The sequence below is a fragment of the Homalodisca vitripennis genome, chromosome 2, assembly GCF_021130785.1.
Source record: "Homalodisca vitripennis isolate AUS2020 chromosome 2, UT_GWSS_2.1, whole genome shotgun sequence".
Lineage (NCBI taxonomy): Eukaryota > Metazoa > Arthropoda > Insecta > Hemiptera > Cicadellidae > Homalodisca > Homalodisca vitripennis.
In genome coordinates, this window is record NC_060208.1 from 85,848,802 (window position 1) to 85,868,573 (window position 19,772).

Consider the following 19,772-nt stretch of genomic DNA (forward strand, 5'->3'; position numbering starts at 1 on the left):
ATTTGTACATCTAAGTAAGACGAAAAGTAATTACATACATATTGGCATAAAGCTTTTTGACAAATTACCTCTAAATGTAAAGTCTTTGTCTGTAAATAGTTTTAAATTAGTTCTTAAGAAATGGTTTTTAAAAAAAGCTTTTTATAGTTTAGACGAATTCTACAATGTTTCATTAGATGACATAATATTTTAGGTGTAATATTTATATATCATAATTTATTCTCATATTTTGTAATGTTTTATTATTTGTTGTATTTATTGATTGTTAATTTTATTAATTGTTATGTTTGTTAATTGTTATAATTTGTTCACTGTTATATATTGTTAATTGTTATATTTATATTAAGGCACATTGATAAACAACAAGCTATCTTACATCAAATTTGCACTGAAGTCAAATGTCTACTATTTTATTTATATCATTGTGCTACCATTTAATTGACTAATGTGACAAAGCCTATTGTAACATATGTTATTTAACGGCAATAAACGAATTGAATTGAATTGAATTGCGGCTCTTTTTAACGCAAAATTAGCAGTTATACCAAGTTGGCAGAATTCATTCAGGGGGTAAGGTAACATAAAAAAACATTCATACTCAACACAATTCATCTTGTTTTATAAAATATTTTTACAAGTAATTAAAATTAGCAATTAAGCCTTCTTTTTATTTAATCATTATTAACAGTTAATTGCTAAGGTAAGATCAATGTAGTGTACATAACTGGTTGCTATTTAAATGCATCAGACTTAAGGAGAACTACATTTTTCTGCAATTATTATCAATTGAAAGATTTGGGAACTCCTGACTCACCAATTTGACTGATGACAGCTTCAAGCACACAGACTATGATGGACCACCAGGCGTCGACTAGTTGTAGTCCATACTTCGTTACAACTCTGTGCATAGCCTGTACCACCTCGAAAACCACTGTTACGTGACCTGACTTCGCTGCCTACACACAACAATGTAATGATTATTATATCAAATCTACACAGTGATAGACTCAAAATTATATTCATAAATTTCATAAAGGGTTCTATGAGTTTAAATTTTTTTAATGTAATCTTTAATATTACTTAATGCCTTAAAGTCTATGGCGCCCTTTGGGTAGGCCAAAGATAAGATGGTGCGATCAAGTGGTCGAAGATGTGACCCGGTGTGGAGGGTCTGTGGATCTGGCGGAAGACAGGGTGGCGTGGAAGAGGCTCATAGACGAGGTAAAGAATCGACTGAGATTTGTTACGCCCCGGCAGTAAGTAAGTAATCTTTAATATATTTATATTTGTAGAATATCACTTTATTAAAAAAAAAGATCTTTTGGCTCACTGACTAAAACATGGCAAATTTCTACTGAACATAGATTTCTGAAACTCCAAGTTTTAAAACACTTAGTGTTACGTGTACACCACTTCTGTGATTTAGGAAGGGCAAATCCAGACTTTTAGAATCTCCAATCTGATTTAGAATCTTCAAAATTGATAACAGATTCTTGAATATTGAATCCTAATAATAGTTCTTTTACATTAAATATAATTTTAATAATTAACATCATCTCCAATTGAATATCTACAATTCTTAACCTTTTGGAGATTGTTTGATAATATAAAAATTAATTTAGGATACCATTTTTTTAGAGGGATTTGGAGAAGTCCAAAGAAACGGTTATATTTTAAGAACAAAATCATATTCCCCACCTTTTACTTTAATGTGATAAAGGTGTCATGAATTTAATGTAATGTGAATAATGAGATAATCATATCCAGAATATATGTCTTAAATCTGGAAATAATAAGAGCATATATTTGTATCACTTATAAAATGTATTTTAAACTCAAAATGTTATAAAAACTAGTTTTAGTGATAGTCATCCACAAAGAGTCGCAGCAAGTTCATAACGATGCACAAACATACGAGGGCCATCCGGTAAGTAGTACCCGTTTCCGCCGCATGAGGCGCTGACGACGCGAGTAGCCGCCGGTCAAGGTCAGATCGCTTCAGTGGCTTGTCTGCCTTCTCTGTTACAAGTTCCGTGACGCTAGCATTGCCTGTGTTGTTTCTGTGGCAGTTCATGTTTAAAAATATTTAAAACGCCGCCAGTTGTGAAGTGAGGGCTGTAATAAAATTTCTCAACACAAGAAACGTTCGACCTTGTGATATTCATCGCCAATTAAAGGAAGTGTATGGAGACAATGTGATGGAAGAGTCATCTGTTCGGCGCTGGTGTTGTAATTTCAACTTGGGGAGGGGGAACACACACGACAATGAGCGTTCAGGGAGACCATCTGTCATTACAGATCAACTGCTGGGTCAGTAGACGAATTTGTGAGGAACGATCGGCGTGTCACAATTGATGATATCTGTGAACATTTCCCTATTGTTTCTCGAACAATTGTTCATGAAATTGTCAAAGACCATCTGCATTATTCAAAAATTTGTGCAAGGTGGGTCCCTCGCATGCTTACAGATGAGCACAAAACCAAGCGTATGGCTGCTGCATTCACATTTTTGGAACGTTATTCTGATGAAGCAGACACGTTCTTGAATCGCATAGTTACTGGTGATGAAACGTGACTTGGCCCCTTCAGGTTTTCATCTCTTTACAAAACTTAAAGAGTTTTTGGCGGGAAAAAGATTTGACAGCGATAAAGAACTTAAAGAAGGCGTGACTACGTATTTCAATCGGCTGGCGGCGGAGGAATATGACGCTGGAATACAAAAACTCGTCACATGTTATGACAAATGCTTAAATTTGCTTGGAGATTATGTGGAGAAGTAGTTTAAGGTATTCTCTTTTCAATAAAAATGTTTATATTTGTTAATATTTACTTCTGTGTCTTTATTTCACAAACGGGTACTACTTTCAGGATGGCCCTCGTAAATGTAGAAAGTACTAACTGTAAGCAATACATTAATTACAAACGTACAATAATTTGTCAATTAGATTATCTATTTACAGTCTTAAAACCGTAATAGCGATCGGCAATTTGTGTTATGCCGACCAGCGATTATTAATGACGCAGCGGATCTCCTCAGATTCAATAATCAAATTCCATCGACTAATTCTCAAATCCGAATGTTTGCTGAAGATTCTGTGGATTCCAGAATTGGCTTCGGCACATCAAACGCTAGTGGTAACCTTATTACTACAAGATTTAGAACACATGACCTATTAATGTCTGATAGCCTAACATCGGTGACCACATATATTCTAGGAGCCTTTGACCAGTTTTTCATAACATCTAGAAGACCTAACATCTTCTTTATAAGCCTCTAGAAGACTCCAGTCTCCAAGTCTAGCTGTTCATTAGGATATCTGGCTCCAGGATGATCTGATTTCAGGGAGCGTCTGGTTTCTAAGATCTTCTGTTATCTAGGAAGTCTAGGCCAATAGAACCTCACAATCTCTGGTAGCTCTTGATACAAGGAAGCTTCAACCTCTAATAATTTTCAGTTTGTGGGAGCCTCTGGTCTGTGGGAACTATTTAGTCTATGAAAGCTCCTGATCTTTGGAAGCACAATAGCCTCTGAAAGTTTTCACCACTAAGAGCTCTGATCTCTGATAGTTCCCCTATCTCAGCCAATTGTGGCTTACCCAGTATACATTACCGGTCTCAGGGAACTCTAGGCAACTCCCAGTCTTTGGAAATTACTGACAATAGAAGCTATCAGCCTCTGGAAGCTTCCAATTGATTGGTTCTCATCCTGTGAGTGCTTACAGACAATTACTGACCTCTTGGCTTAATGTTTTGCTCTCTAGGACCTAACATCTGGAAACTCATAGCCACTAAGGGTTTCCAGTCTGTTAATGCACGTGTCTGTGAACTCCTCTTCCCTAGTAACTCCTAGCCTCTGGAGCTCCCTGATTATGGCAGATCCTGGCCACTGGGAGTTACCAAACTGTACTACATGCAGGCCTGTTTGAGCCTCTGGACTAGAGAAATGTAGGCAGAGCTCTCTTGGAACTTATACAAACTCTTCTATCGCTTTGGAGCTCAAGACATTTAGATGGCACTTTTACATTTGACCACTCTACTGAATGCAGTTCCCCACCACCATAAACTCCTGATCTATGCAATTTATTGAGCCATCAGCAATCTAGTTTGTCCTGGTTCGCTCTGGACCTCTACATTTGGAGCAACTATAATTTTTGGCTCTCATTAATTATCTTCATTCAGTTACGCAAACAAACAAAAAAAGAAACAATGACTGCTTACACACTTTGTATAACATTTACAATGTGTGTTTGTTGCAATCAGTACTCTTACCGTTTTTTAGCAAATTGTATTTCCCAAAACTATATCTACTGATACTATAAATACTCTATATACCTACTTTGAAGATTTTTCCATAGTATGGCCATGCTAACTCAAGTTAAAATGCATGCATTCGTAAGAGTTCCATGTCAGCTGTGATGATTACAAATGCATGAAGCTCCCATCCTCTTGCATCATGTCAATGTTGATTAACTTGTGAAAATTACCATTTATTTTACAGGATGTTTATACTGGTTTTAGTTCAAAGATATGTATCCATTAGACATGCAGGAGAGTCGCGTAGAAACTGTTTATGATCATTGACATCCACCACCTTGTTTCAGAACTAAATTTTGATCAACTACTTACGGACAAGAATGCAGGCAGTACACTGGAGTAAGTGCACTTAGAAGCAAGTTTATCTATTCGTTTGCAGCTCCAGAGGGCAAATGTGATGTGGAAGACTGCACCGCGCAGCAGGCTAGCATCACTGCGAAGTGACTCCCTTTGCAGCATACTTACCATTGTGTAGATACCACAGTGGCCCATGTGGGTGCCCAGAAAGTTTCGCATTATCTACAACACAAATAATCATTTTTTTGCTTTAAATGAAGAATGGAGAACATTTAATTGAACTGAAAATAACTTTATTATTTATGAAATATTTATAGTCCATGATAGAAAAATGGTCAGGACCTTACGAGTGAGTCCCGTAAATGCCTACCTTCCAACTTTGCATACAGTAGGCCTCCTTATTGACAGTGCGACACAGGCAGCAGATGTATATCTCGACTGACTGCGAGGGCAGAGTGCTGTAACACACTATATTTTCCAGCACTTGGAGGCATAATGTGACTACGTTAGTATCTGGACACTTCATGGCCATTATGCTGATATTGCTGTAACAATACACACTGTTGAAAACACTACTAGTTATATGCTACTGCAAAAAATGAAGGCATCATGTCTATGATTTCAATTTATTTAAAGGAATGGTTTTTGTTGTATATGCCAAATTATCGTTACGGAATACAAGTTAATATTAATTAAGGACCCAACAAGTCCTACTTAAAATTGTGTCATTGTCTGTTTGTTATGATACCTCTTGATAGACAGGTTCTAGAGACTTGAAACTTTAATACATATGTTCTTCTTAGTAACATATTTAGATTGGTCTCAGAAAAAATAACAGAATAAACAAATTTGTAAACAAACGAAGTACTACATATGATATTGGAACTATTATTAACAATGAAGAAAAACTTACTTGAAATTGGGAGAGATACATACAGATTTGGATGATCTGATAATAAAGAATAGTTATAAAGGAGAAACAATTTACAAAATTGTGATTTTACTTATTTTTACATAAACATGCTCTATGGAAACAATTTAATACTCAAACATTAGTTTATTGTAAAATATTTATAACTTATAATATTGTATAATATGTAGGCTAATCATAGCGTCAATAAACACACTGATAGTGTATAATATAATAAACAGTACTTTTATTATAATTTATGCTTTAATATTAATTAATTAATTTTACAATGTCATATGTATACATTTAACTGATCATTTACAGACAGCTGAGTCTGAAAATCATGTGATGTATCCTCTCGTTTCACATTGGTCAGAGAAACCATTCAATATAGAAATACCTCTGATATGTCTATCAACCACATGATTACTTCAGTTTGAGTTCTTGCTATAATAGATGTCTTAAGCTCGTTGCCCTTTTTGGTTGTTTTGTACTTACTTCTTCGGATCTTTCTTTGCCACCCGCCGCTGTAATTGTTACATTGTAACCTGCTGTACTTATGAGTTCTTTGGTCTCTAATATTGAACAACTTGTTCTGTGGGGCTCAAACACCATTTCATCCTTACCCTGGAAGCTGCGTCAGCAATGTATAAGTTATGTGAACTGTGCTCTCTACTGTGTAAACAGTTCTATTGACTGTGGATACCCAGAGTGACAACCCATAAACTGTCTAGACGTTCTATTGACTGTGGATACCCAGAGTGAAACCCATAAACTGTCTAGACATTCTATTGACTGTGGATACCCAGAGTGACAACCAATAAACTGTCTAGATGTTCTATTGACTGTGGATACCCAGAGTGACAACCAATAAACTGTCTAGATGTTTGTGAGCCATGCTATTTCTAGGTGAAAATGAAGACATCACTAGTATAAATCCTATTCATAATTCCTATTGCTGAATGTTTTTTCCCTTTATTTAACTTAACCTAATCCTCACCAAAGTTTTTATAGATTCAAAGATAGATTAATTGTTTTCTTGTCATTGTCTGTCCAAGTCACATTTTATTTTGTAGTAACCCCATAACTATACATTTGTGATCCTTTTAACTGCACATTAAGTGTCTAATACCCCTTTATCATACAGGTGGATCTCTGACAATTTTATGAAGGCCCAGGATGTACCCTACTGAGTACACACTTTAAAATCATTTTGTATATCCAACAGGATGCACACCGTCACTAATATATTACATCCACCATGGCAACAAAGAGGAATAAGTGATACCTTGCTTTCACAAAAAGATTTATTATGACTGAATGAAAGCCTTCCAAATGATGCCACTGACTGCACCGAGTTGTTACTTAACTCTCACCTAAAGAAATGCATATTGCTTAAATTCTACCCAAGCGCAATGCTATTCTGGGCAATTTTGAGTACTCTCTTGTAATGATATGATTGCTTTAAACATTTGTTTCATCTTATTGCCTTGTGTTGACGTTGAATTTAAAAACCACTGCTAGACCTAAAGAGTTTTTATGAAACAAGATGAAGCATGCGTAACACAGATTTTGTACTTTTTTAGGGTGTCACACCAGTGTTGACCTATCATGACATATATTGCAGCTAAATCTATACCTATGAACACACTTTATAGTACGACATAGACAGTACTCACTGAACAATATAATGCATTATATCCTCATCGATATAGGCTGCGTTGTACTTTATCAAGTTCACCAGCATCTGCAAGAAGTCTATCTCTTTGTCAGCCATAGCTATTTCACCGATCCACTCAACCATAAACCTGGCCACCTCCTCCTCTAGGTATTCAATGTTCCGGCCACCTTCCAACAGTGCTGTCAGCAGTTCCAGCCTGAACACACAAACACAGTATCACTACAACCAATCAATGTTCAAAACATTGTTATGATCAACAAGAAAAACATTGTTATAACTACTGAAAACTCATTCAGCTAGTTTCGTAACATTTAAATGCTTCAAAAAAATGTCACATTAATTGAACAACCAGTGGATTATCACAAGTATTGAACATTGGTACCACTGAATTAGAATGTATTATTCTTATTTGAATATAAAGTACAGAGTTAAGTGTCAATAAACAATACAGCTAATACACATGAAACAAATTAATGATAAAAGCTGACTATAAACAATACTTCTTACTCATGTAAACCAAGAAGTGCTTCTTGCATGAACCAGGAATTCTTTAATTGTGTAAAATGATTTACCTAAAAACCAAACAAATCTTATCAACTCTAACATTATGCACCTTCCGATATGTAGGACTGTAGACGAGTACTTCAGTAGACTGAAGACTTTAGCACAAAGATTTTTTTTTTACTTATAATACTCCAGTTTAACCATATGAACACAGTAGTATGTAAAGTATTTCTACTCTTATGTGGTGATCTTGGGCAATTCTGTGAAATGTTATAATGAAGTTCTCACATGTTGCATAAACTGTCCATTATATCTCTATTTTTGGGCAGCTTGAGTTTGCAGGCAAACAAAATAACATCAAGGGTGGATAAGGAGTAACAGTACATAAGATTCTTGAAGTTTATCTTCAGCTGTTACAAGGCAGAAGGTTAGTTATAATTTTCAGCTCCTTCTTCTGTAGTAACACGAATATTCGAAGATTTTTGCAGGAACTATAGGACATCATAGGTCTATACCATACATAATGAGTGAATAAAAAAAGCACATGACACACCATTATTGTTTTCTCGGGTGTATTGATGGAACTGTGGAGCCAATTTAAATCATTTTTTTTTGTAATATCTCAATATTTCATTTCTCTTAAGATCAAATAACTTTATGATAATTATTGTAAATTATTTTTTCACTGTGTCTCATTGTTCATTTAGAGAGGAATGATGCACAGTGTACAAAACATATGAGAAATATATATGGTTAATTAAGTTTTAGTCATTTTAGGACTAATAATATGCATTCTAACTTTTTTATGTTTCATAATTATTATAAAAATTACAAATTTAATATTTGATGAATTCGTTTTTTCATACATAGTGTAAATATAAAGGAATCCATGAATAATAACGTATTTTTTATAACATAAAACAACTAACAATTTTGTAAAGAATCCAGAGTAATCCTCGTGAGAAAAGTGCAGTGGTGATGATACCAGTGTGTAGGACTTACCTTGGACCCACATCTTCTGGGTTCTTGTGGTTCTTGACAAGCTGGAAATAGTGGACCCTGGCCATACCTAGCCGCTCATTCTGTCCCTGTACCAGACAACGCAGAAAGTAAAATCCTAGGTGACGGTATTCTCGCATCATGTTGTCTTGTAGCAAATCCTTCACACAGTGCCACATCTTCTTCATTGACTCCTGGAACAAATACAAACACTGCATTCAGAACATTTTTAACCCAAAACTGCTAAGACTGATGTCAAACATCCTCTATCAAAATCCTGTCATGATGTAGTAAATTCTTAATAATACTTTTATGTAAATAAGATTTTATGTACTGTATACTGATTATCTTGATATAAATTATTCAATTACAAAAAATATGTTGGAGAAAGATGTTTTCAATATAATATTTAAGACTTTTATATTACATATTTAATTTTGGTCCTATCTCAACAAATCTTACCAACTTATTAAAATTTATATATTCTAACAATAAATTTTGTATGAGAAAATCCTAAATTAGATTTATAAATTATTTCAGTAAGAAATGGTACACTTTCAATTGTTTTTTGTAAGGTTATAACTTCTTTAATGTTTACAATGTCTGGTTATATTGCCCATTGTTTTATACCTAAGTAACCATAGATTTGCAATATGTGATCAACTATATTAAAAAGATTAAACAAAATACTTGGGCTTGTTTTGATTTTTCACTTGACACTAATTTCTTCAGTCACATTGACGTTTTATTTTTTATAAAAAATATTGCTAAATAATTTTGATTACAAAGTAATATATGCTAGTATTTTATATGTAGAATTCAAAACAGATTTTGATACATTGTTTAAGCATTTTTTAAATGAAAATAACTACCGCAGAGAACACTACTCTTGCCATTTTTTATCACTGCTGCATATTTGTAAACAAAAAACAAAATTATTTGATCATTGAAAATTAAGAAATAATTTACTCTACATAAAGTTTCAGACATTATTGCTAATATGGAAATAGAAGATTTATTTTTAATACTCATTTCAAGTATTAAAAATAAAATTTATATTTTTTTATCTTACACATGACAACTAGTAGAATTATCTTTAACCCTCCAACTTTTAATAAAAAAACTCTCAGAATGATACACTGGTTTTTTACTTTTCGCAGCTAGCATAATTTCCAGATTAAAAAAAATATGTGCTTAATGCTAAGTAATAAGTGTTATATATCAATTTTTTTAGAAACCAGAGAAAAAGTTTAAATAGTAAAAATATGTACTTACTTAAGTATGTTTTTTTTATTTGTACATAAATTCAAAAATATGCATTGTAATTTTTTAGTTTTCTAAGTTCACTCCATGTAACTTTCACATTACTTGAGATAGTAAGATACTGGAAATGTACAAAAAATACACAGTTGTATATTGAAATATTATAACATATATCCACTTATTTACAATACAAAAAAGTTTTTTGATAAAAATGTAAATTATGTACTTCTTTTTTTGGCAGTATGCATCCAAATTGGTGTTTGATGAAATCTTTGGGCAAGAGGAATATCAGATAATGAATTGTCACGGTCATTATCAATGGGTTCACAACCCAACTCACATTCTACCAGTTTATAATCATCCAGACTACTGGACAACAAATCTGACAAAGAAACATCATCATGCACTTAATTTGCTGATATGTTACTTTCATCATCAGAACTAATATTTTCATCATCCAATAGTTCACTTATATCAGTTGAACAACGAGGATCGCCCACTTCACAAAATAGCAATAAACTATAAACAATTAGCCTTCACAATAACCTAACAACAGTAGCAACAAAGATCGTTCAAGCTGTGCAGCGTGTCACCAGCTGTATATGTAGTCAGCTGTATGCCATGCAGCATTTGGATCGACATCAGCTGCAACGAGTAATATTACGAATATAAACTATATATAATATAAATTAATATGTATGAGTAGAGGATTCGAATAGCGCAAGTTATGTCTTTATAACTTAAATGGGTTTCGTGTAATAATACCAGAAAATTGACCGACGGCTGTGCCGTCTTTATCAGTTCACAAGCAGTATTGATGAACGTCTGTGCCGTCGGTCATCAGTTGGAGGGTTAATGTAGTAATTGTTTCTGAAACTAGATCTAGTGCTTGAAGTAAAAAATATGAGCATAAGTATACAGTTTACATTATGATTAAGTAAATTAAAAAGATTATGAATTTTCTATGAATTATTTTTAAATTATTCGCGGAATATGAAATCAGGACCACCACTTCTCAAGTTAAACATTACTGAAGATTGGTTTAAAAATCCAAGGCTTTTTAGAGGTATTAGTCAAGCAGTATACTATTATAAACAATTGAAATTAAATTAGCAATAATTTTTTATTTATTGTCCAATTTTTACAACTAGTTTTATGTTTTGTTAAAAAAGGTTTACACTAATATTTCCATACTAAAAAACAGCACCGAATATAAGAAAAAACTACATATATAACTAACCTTGGTGATTGTTTTTGTTTCAGTATTTATGTTGAAGAGTGCAAAAACCACTTATATAAAGAATTAAAGAACACTTTATCTTCAACACATTTATCAATTTCTATGAAATTATTAAAACATTTTTTTTCAATACATTTTTCAAAAACAGTAAACCCTCCCCATATCTAGCCCTCTAATATCCTGAATAATTTTGATGATGAACTCCAAAAGTGATGATATTAAACATCTCGCCACCGAACGTTACATCTCCATGTCAGCCAATAAATCTGGGTGTGCTGGAGTCACTCAAACCCTTGTACACTCACTACTCATGGTGTTAATTACTGGCAGAAAGATATGAAAAAATAAGCGAAAACTCAAAAAAGTAAACATAGTATATGTTTCATTGAAGGAGGTGCTCTTCATACTGGAAAAAAAAGTATTGTAGTAAAAGAGACACATAGTTTCTTTTACTACAATGGTAGATATATTGTTGTACAAGTTTTTCAGGTTTAAGAAGAGATTTGGAAGACACCAGTCAATCTTAAACTTTAGTATCATTGTAAAGAAAATTACTTGATCACAACAATAAGTGGGAAGGTTGACTAGCATAAAAAAGACCAAAATGCTTAGTTACAAAACAATGCCAAATATGAAACTGAAAATTTAGAGAGTTCTCTCATCTTCTAGTAAACATTCCTGGTTGTGAAAAGATTATTTGTAATGAATTAAACAATTGCTTACAGGAAAATTAAGTAGAAGAAATTACAGATAGTGGTTTGTTGAAATGTTGACATCACACAGTATTCAGTAAAGTTCCTAAGTTTAACAGCGATGAAGAAAATAAAGTCACACTAAGATATGGTTGATGCTTTCAATGCTATCAAACAACTAATTAACTGCCCCACAATAAAGCGACAGCAACTCACTTAATGATTTTAAGAATACAGAAATACATAGCGTTTAAGAAACATGTGTAGCAACCTTAACAAGTTACAATCACATCCTTTTTCAGAAAAGACTAAGTAAATATAGTTTTAATACTGTAAATTTTTTGTAAAAAATGTACCTTTAAATTTAAATTACTGTGTGTTTGGTAATATTTAGTATGTTTATGTTTTCTGAAAATATAATTTGAACAGTGCTCTGTTGTATGCATTACTACAAATCTGAGTTCGGTTCTATGAAACTGGAAATAAAAACAAGCATGTTAAAATAGTCTGAGATTATTTTTTTACCTAACATAGTATCTTTACTGAAACAAAATTTGGCTGCAGTTGCTGTGCACAGGCTCTTTGGTAGGGGCAATGTACAGTTTGAGGACTTTAGCTGCGCGCGTGACCTTGAGTGTGTGGTGATAGGCGGGAGGGGTGGCGGGGTAGCATTATGCGCTGCGTCCCGAAAACATTTCCTGTGACTCATGGGTAAAACCCTCCTTTCAGGAATCATATTGGCCCAAATAACTCATCACACTCACTACAATCAGTCTGTTTTGTGACAGTGCTGATTTTTTGTTGAATTAAATAATAAGAGAATACCAAATAATAGCAATGATAGGACTTATCCTTGTTTTTCAGTTGTTATAGTGTTGTTTAACGTTTTTTTTAAATAGTGTATTTGTCAATACTAATCTGCAAATCGAAATCGTGAGTTTAAAGTCGTTAAAGAGATTGATGCGCCTTCATCTCAGCGGCTAGCACGTAAACGCAACCTGCCACACACATAGCTTTTATTTGTTGAAAGGGTAGTATTAGGACCCTACGAGCACAGCTAAATTCCTACAAACTGTAATTAAATGTTACTGTATCACTTTTTGTCATTTTAACATTATTGTGCCAATTTTACAACAGACAATTTTATTTTCTGATATCCAGATTGACAGGTGCCACATTACCTGGGGTTTACAAATAAAATCAACACAGTGACTTTTCTTAATATTTGGCAATTTTAATTAATTTTTGGCACTGATGTTGCCTTCATTTCTCTGAGAAAGATACCATATTTTGTTAGATACTATCAACATATTTTTCCCCTAAAAAGCAACATAACATTTCCAAAATGACATAAAAACGCCTGTGCAATCATTTTAAAACTCAAGTTTTCCCTCTTATAATTAAGATAAAGAGCTGGAAGTGTTGTTCCAAACTGCTTTAAAAACCTTTAATTCAATCGACAATGTACGACACAATAAAGTTGAAAAGAAGTAATTCTTTTCAAAATCAGACTCAAAATTGTGATTTTAGATTTTCTTTAAAAAGGCTGTTTAAAAAAGTTTAAAAACATTTGTTACATACATACATACATACATACACACTTATAAAAATATGCATTCAAAATTAAATCTTGCACTGAATTTTTAAGATAAACATTTGTTTAACTCTTTTAATCAACAATAGATTTTAAGACCTGATAAAAAAATTAAACCCATTATAATTTGTATACACTCATTAAATATGGACTGACCCAACTGCTAAACAAAAATTTCAAGCACCAGGCAGAAATACATATTTTTAAAGCGACCAATAAAGAGTGAAAAACCTGCAATGGATAACCTCCGGATGCATTTTGATTACTTTTTATATTACATTTCTACATCAGTTTCTTTACCAATTTCATGACTATTATATTATAATCATTTTGTAATTCAGTAAAACATTGTACAACCAAGGCAACCTAACAAAATAGACCAGATGTTTGTCTCCTTTCATCCTTGTATTTCTTCTTACCTCTTCTACATGATGGTTGAGGATGACCTCGCACAGGTCCTTAATGACTTTGGCCCGCTGTGGCAACGGAGTCTCTGGGCTGATCTCCCGCTCAACCTCACCCCCAAGGACAAATGCCTCGGGAAGTCTGTAGCCAGCTGAAATATAAAAAAAAGTTACCCCACATATATTTTAACATTTTCTTTCTTAAACATTTTGTACCATGGGCTCTTTATACATATGTTGGCATTGGCTCCCTGGGACTTGTTTATATTTAAACAAAAATCAGTGTTATTTCAGCAAGTATATATATATAAACAATAAAAGAAAAAGACTTCACATAAATCCTTTAATATTTCTACTAATACTGTTGTTTTCAAAAAGGATACAAAAAGTGTATATAAGCTAAGAATTAAAAATATGTCTATATACACACAAATACATATATATATAAGTACAATTTTTAAAACAATATGTGAAAAATACCAAGCAGACAGAGGGTGATTACAATCGGCTGTGGCAACTGTCATCAGCTGCTCAAACTCACTAGTGGTAAATAAAAAATATACATATTTCTTTACTAAAATGTGATCCAGAGGTCCCAAAATCAATATATATCAACTTAAATCAGAAGGTTTGAATCAGAAAATAACAAGACCTGAGATGGCTCGGGCATTGGTAGCTATCGCTGTGGTCCCAGCCCAATCTAAACTTGGTCTATAGGTACAAGCTTTAAGTTTATTAATAATAAACTTAAAGTTCAACATTCAAGTACTATTTTTTATTTTGATAACGTGTTTACCTAACTACACATAAACAATTACAATAAACGGAGGATTATTCCACGTGAAATCAACACAATTTAAACAAAAATGTTACCTATCACTTTAGAATTGATTAAAATTTGATATTTTATACTCTAAGACTAAGAAAAATACCACATTTTAATTTTGTATCTCTAACTGTTTCCAAAATATGGCTATTTAAAGTTTCCAAACACTCCTAAAACGACACAGACTTTTTTAAATTCCTCTACAAGCTTTCCTAATTGACATAGAAAGCGGGAGACGTGACATTTTGCAGCATTTGATATGTTTTTTTCAGTGATTTTTAATACAATATGGATTATAACCAGTGGCGTAGCGACAGAGGAGCGAGTGGAGCGACCGCTCCAGGGCGGGGGCGGCGGGCGGGCGGACGATAAAAATTGCGGGAAGCAGCCCCTTCCACGCGCATCACGGCCGCACAGTGTCTTTGTGTCAATCAGTCTGTCATTGACCTTGGCTGAGACAAAAGGCGTCCGTACAGACCCACCAAGTGATTGACTTTACTTCAATTTACCTTTGCGTAGTGATTGCAGATTTAGCGTTAGTGCAAAGTATTGATTATATTATTTATTTTTGTTGTGATGTGATTTGTGTGGTGTTGATTTATTACCTTTGGTATATAATGTCAAAAAAAACTAAGTGGTGCTGAGTATCTGAAACGAAGGTTAGAGAAAGGTCACGCAGAAAATCTTGAACTTAAGAAAGTAAAGAAGTTATCTACCTACTTTTCGAGGGGACACTTCAGTAGTTGCAGTTTCTCAAGAACCCACTTGTAGCTCACAAGTACCTACAAGCGATGAGGACTTGGAGCAAACGGTTTGGACTTGGTTCATGTAGGCTTACCTGAAGATGCAGAAGACCACGTCCTTCTTCAGGAACCTTTTTCTAAGGTAGGCCTAGTTAAAGCTGAAGGTACTGATTGCGAGTTGAACCTTAAAGAAAATGTAACAGCTGTTATAAGTTCTTCTGATAAGGGTAATTTTGAAAACACTCTTACAGCCAAACAAAAACGGCAAATAATAAAATTAGGCCTCATCAGCCTAAAGGGCCATTTTCAAAAGAATCAGAAGGGAGAAATAAAAATAGGGGATTTGACGAGAAAATGGTATTTTCAAAAGAATAAAGAAAACCAATTGAGAATAAAACGTAATTGGTTATGCTATTCAAACATCCTCAATGTTTGCTATTGTCAGCCATGCTGGCTTTTTCAATATGGCCTATACTGATGTGGGATTTTCGAAAGGGTACGTCTGATTGGGCACATTTAGGTCGAAACATAAAAAGACCATGAAGAAGACTTCGCAAAGTCATGCAATTGCGTGTGAAATATACTATCGCTGGCAGTTAGGCCTAACAGTTGATAGTGAGAATCTGGATGAGATTAAAAAAGCCACTGATTACTGGAGACAAGTTTTAAGGCGAGTGGTGGACGTCATTATTACGTTAGCTACAAACGACTTACCACTGAGAGAGCACAGATTGTGTAATGACGATGAAGATGCAACTAAATCGAAAGGAAATTTCCTTGAGATAATACATATGCTAGCAAGATATGACCAGGTCCTTGCAGATTTAATTAAGTTACCAAAACGTAGTGTTAACTACCTTAGTCCTCAGATTCAAAATTAGCTGATCAACCTGAATTTCCAAAGAGATAAAAAAAGAAATCAAGGAAAGAAATGAAAAAAGTCCCTATGTGTCTATTATCTTTGATACAACTCAAGATATAGCGAAAACCGACCAGCTGAGTACAGTGTTTCGTTATATAAAGATAAAAACTGACGAAGGCGACAGGCCAGTACAACTAGTCATAGAAGAAGCGTTCGGGGGGCTTTTTGGAAGTGGAATATGCGAGTTGGTTTTGTAACTACTTAACTACTATGTTCACGTTTTTAGATAATGTGCTCAAATTTAAACTAGGGTTTTCAATACATATTTATTAAATATATTGAAATTTGTACTTTCATTCAAACCCTATGGAATTGAATTGAGATTTAAATACATATTGATATACACGTAAACTAGGTCTCTTACAAGGAACAAAACTTTATAAAGAATAGTAGACTGTAAGTTATTATAAAAAATGATTTTTGGTCAAAGACGCCTTACATTGCTGATGAAATGATGGCCAAGAAAGGTTTTGTTACGGTAGTGAGGTGAAACTGTCGGCACTGATTGATCATGTAAGTAAAAGTTGGTGAAGGGGCGCCAGCGACTGAGTCGCTCCCATGGCGCCAAAATCCTTACTACGCGACTGATTATAACAATAATAATTTTGTAAATATACATATAAAGATTTTGATTAAATTGTTTTCAAAAAGTACATATCTAAAATTTTCAAAAGTTTTTCGTGAATACTTTGTACTATTCAAAATATTAAAATACAAATATGGGATAATGATGGGTTCATTGTCAAAAAAATTATTCCTTACAATCATTTTCAAAAGTAGCCTGTAGAAATGATCAATTAATTAATTCTTGTACGCTTTTTTTAGTTTATTGGATAACAATATTGTTCCGAATTAATTTAAACTAAATATAATCATTTGTATAGTTTTTAAGTAATGGCCTCAAGTACAATAGTGATGTACATGTGTTATTTGTGCTACAAGCTGTCAAACATGTTTATCCTTCTAAGTAGTAATAAATTTAACTAAATTTTACACTGTTTTAGTTGTTACATTAAATAAATACACATAGCCTAGTATTTTTTATTCATAATTGAATTATTAACTTTTTTAACCATAAAAACAGCTGAACTATACTACACTTTGAAAGAATTAGGTTCAACATTTTAGTTTAGTTAGTTTAGATAATCATGAATATCGATTCGATTGTGGTGATTCAAACTCTCATAAAAATATTATTCATATCCCTCCTTAGTTTGTTATTCTCCACCACCTAGAAACCCCAATTTTTTCTGGACCCCTAGATTGTGAACTAATTGAGACATCCTAAAACTAAAACACCAATAATTTCTGTGCGATATATGGTTTGTGACTGCCTGAAAACTCTTTCTGTAAATAAAAGTATACTATTTTAAGAAATTATTAAAAATGGTTTTAGATTATTGTTTAGTTGGTAACTTGGCTTAAGTAAACATTGGCAGCATTGGCAGTAAACATAAGCGGCTACCAAAACAATCAAATCAATTATCAATTAGAAACATATAAAATGTCGAATATAAAAACATTTCATCAATAGATATTCATAATTAAGCATTGCCAGCTGTTTTTATATATCAGAATAATAATATTGTTGAAAATTAATTTAATTCCGTAAAGTAAAATAATGTATTGAGTAGACTACTGACATTGACAAGAGCAATGGAGATGAAAATGCAATTTTTGTCTCAATGTATTTAAAAAATTGAACAATGGGTTAGGGTACGATAAGCGGACCCGGTTTCTTATATCGAAGAATGTAAAAAACCAAATGCTTGGAATGTATGCTTTTTCCATACGAATAAGCTTTGTTTTTCTTGTATAGGTAATTCTAAGCAATATATGGGTCAACCTCGATTTTTCTCATGTTGCAATATAATGTTCCAATAGTCAATTAGAAAAGGAAATGACTAGAATTTCTTGCCGGAAAGCAGTTATAGGGAGCAGGCAACCGCCAGACGGTCATATATTGCTTAGAGTTACCTATTGGTGATCAGGGGCACTGACGTGATCTGGGCTTCAAATTTGGAACTATTCGAGTTAATTTTTTTTCTAAAAGAGCAAGCAGCGCGAAGCGCTGCGCAGCGGGCAGGCATCGTGCGTGATCCTTTTTTTTATTAAAAATTTCTGATAAATTGTTATTACATATTACAATGTAATGTAGGTAATGTATGTAAAACAATTTTAAACACATAATTACATGCTGGAAAGCAAAGTAAACCAATATAATCCCCCCAATACAAAATCTCCGTAAAAATCTGGTAAAGGAATCTGTGTCATTCCTTTGGCCTGAATCAATTCAGTATATACGAAGATCACGCACGATGGTTGCCCGCTGCGCAGCGCTTCGCGCTGCTTGCTCTTTTAGAAAAAAAATTAACTCGAGTAGTTCCAAATTTCAAGCCCAGATCACGTCAGTGCCCCTGATCACTAATAGGTAATTCTCGCGGTTGCCTGCTCCCTATAACTGCTTTCCAGCAAGAAATTCTAGTCATTTCCTTTTCTAATTGACTATTGGAATATTATATTGTAATATGAGTTGCCTGCTCCCTATAACTGCTTTCCGGCAAGAAATTCTAGTCATTTCCTTTTCTAATTGACTATTGGAACATTATATTGTAATATGAGAAAAATCGAGGTTGACCCATATATTGCTTAGAATTACCCTTGTATATACTAAGTATGTGGAATAAAGTGATTTGATTTGAGTCATCGATACCTAATATTTGTATCTTAAATCCTAGACTATCAATCGATATAAAAGTATCTATAGTCATCAATAACAATCATATGTTTTAAATTAAAATATGAATTTAATATTTACAGTGATCAAATTGTTATAACAAAAATTAGGAAAACTGAAGATGACCATATTTGCTCCTCTCACAGTTACAGTTGTTTCTCTCCCACAAATTTCACATAATGGGTTTTTCTGTACAAGTCCAACACATTGAAGCCACAAAAACAATATATTTTATTTATGTCTTATCATCTTTCAAAGCAATGTTGTGTAGTTTTCTAAAATTGACTGCCATTTTTAATAATCAAAATTACTTATGCAAAATTGAAATATTACCCTACGTTTATTATTTTAAAGTGTTTACAGCTGTTGATATGGATTATTTAAGTTGTTCAAAATAATTAATCAGTATCGATGGTTATGATTAAGTAATATCGTTTGCCAATTTCGATATAAAAAACCAGGTCTGCTTATCGTACCCTACCCGAACAATGTTTTAAATGGTTACATGACATTGATGGTGATAATAATTTAGATATAGTACAAATTAAGGGGAGACTAATAAGCGGCCTACACTCGTTATTTGATTGCTAGTATCGAACAATTCGATATATTATCCACCTTTGATATACGCAAAGATCGTACACAA

At 33.3% G+C, this 19,772-nt stretch overlaps 1 protein-coding gene across 1 annotated transcript in view; it reads right to left on the minus strand.

Moving 5' to 3' along the window:
• LOC124354304 (tuberin-like) overlaps positions 1–19,772 on the minus strand; it is a 59,176-nt gene that overhangs the window by 37,055 nt on the left and 2,349 nt on the right. Inside the window, 6 exon segments of the mRNA XM_046804651.1 lie at positions 815–956; positions 4,627–4,833; positions 4,982–5,156; positions 7,201–7,398; positions 8,709–8,899; positions 13,914–14,050. Coding sequence (XP_046660607.1) covers positions 815–956; positions 4,627–4,833; positions 4,982–5,156; positions 7,201–7,398; positions 8,709–8,899; positions 13,914–14,050 — 1,050 coding nt within the window.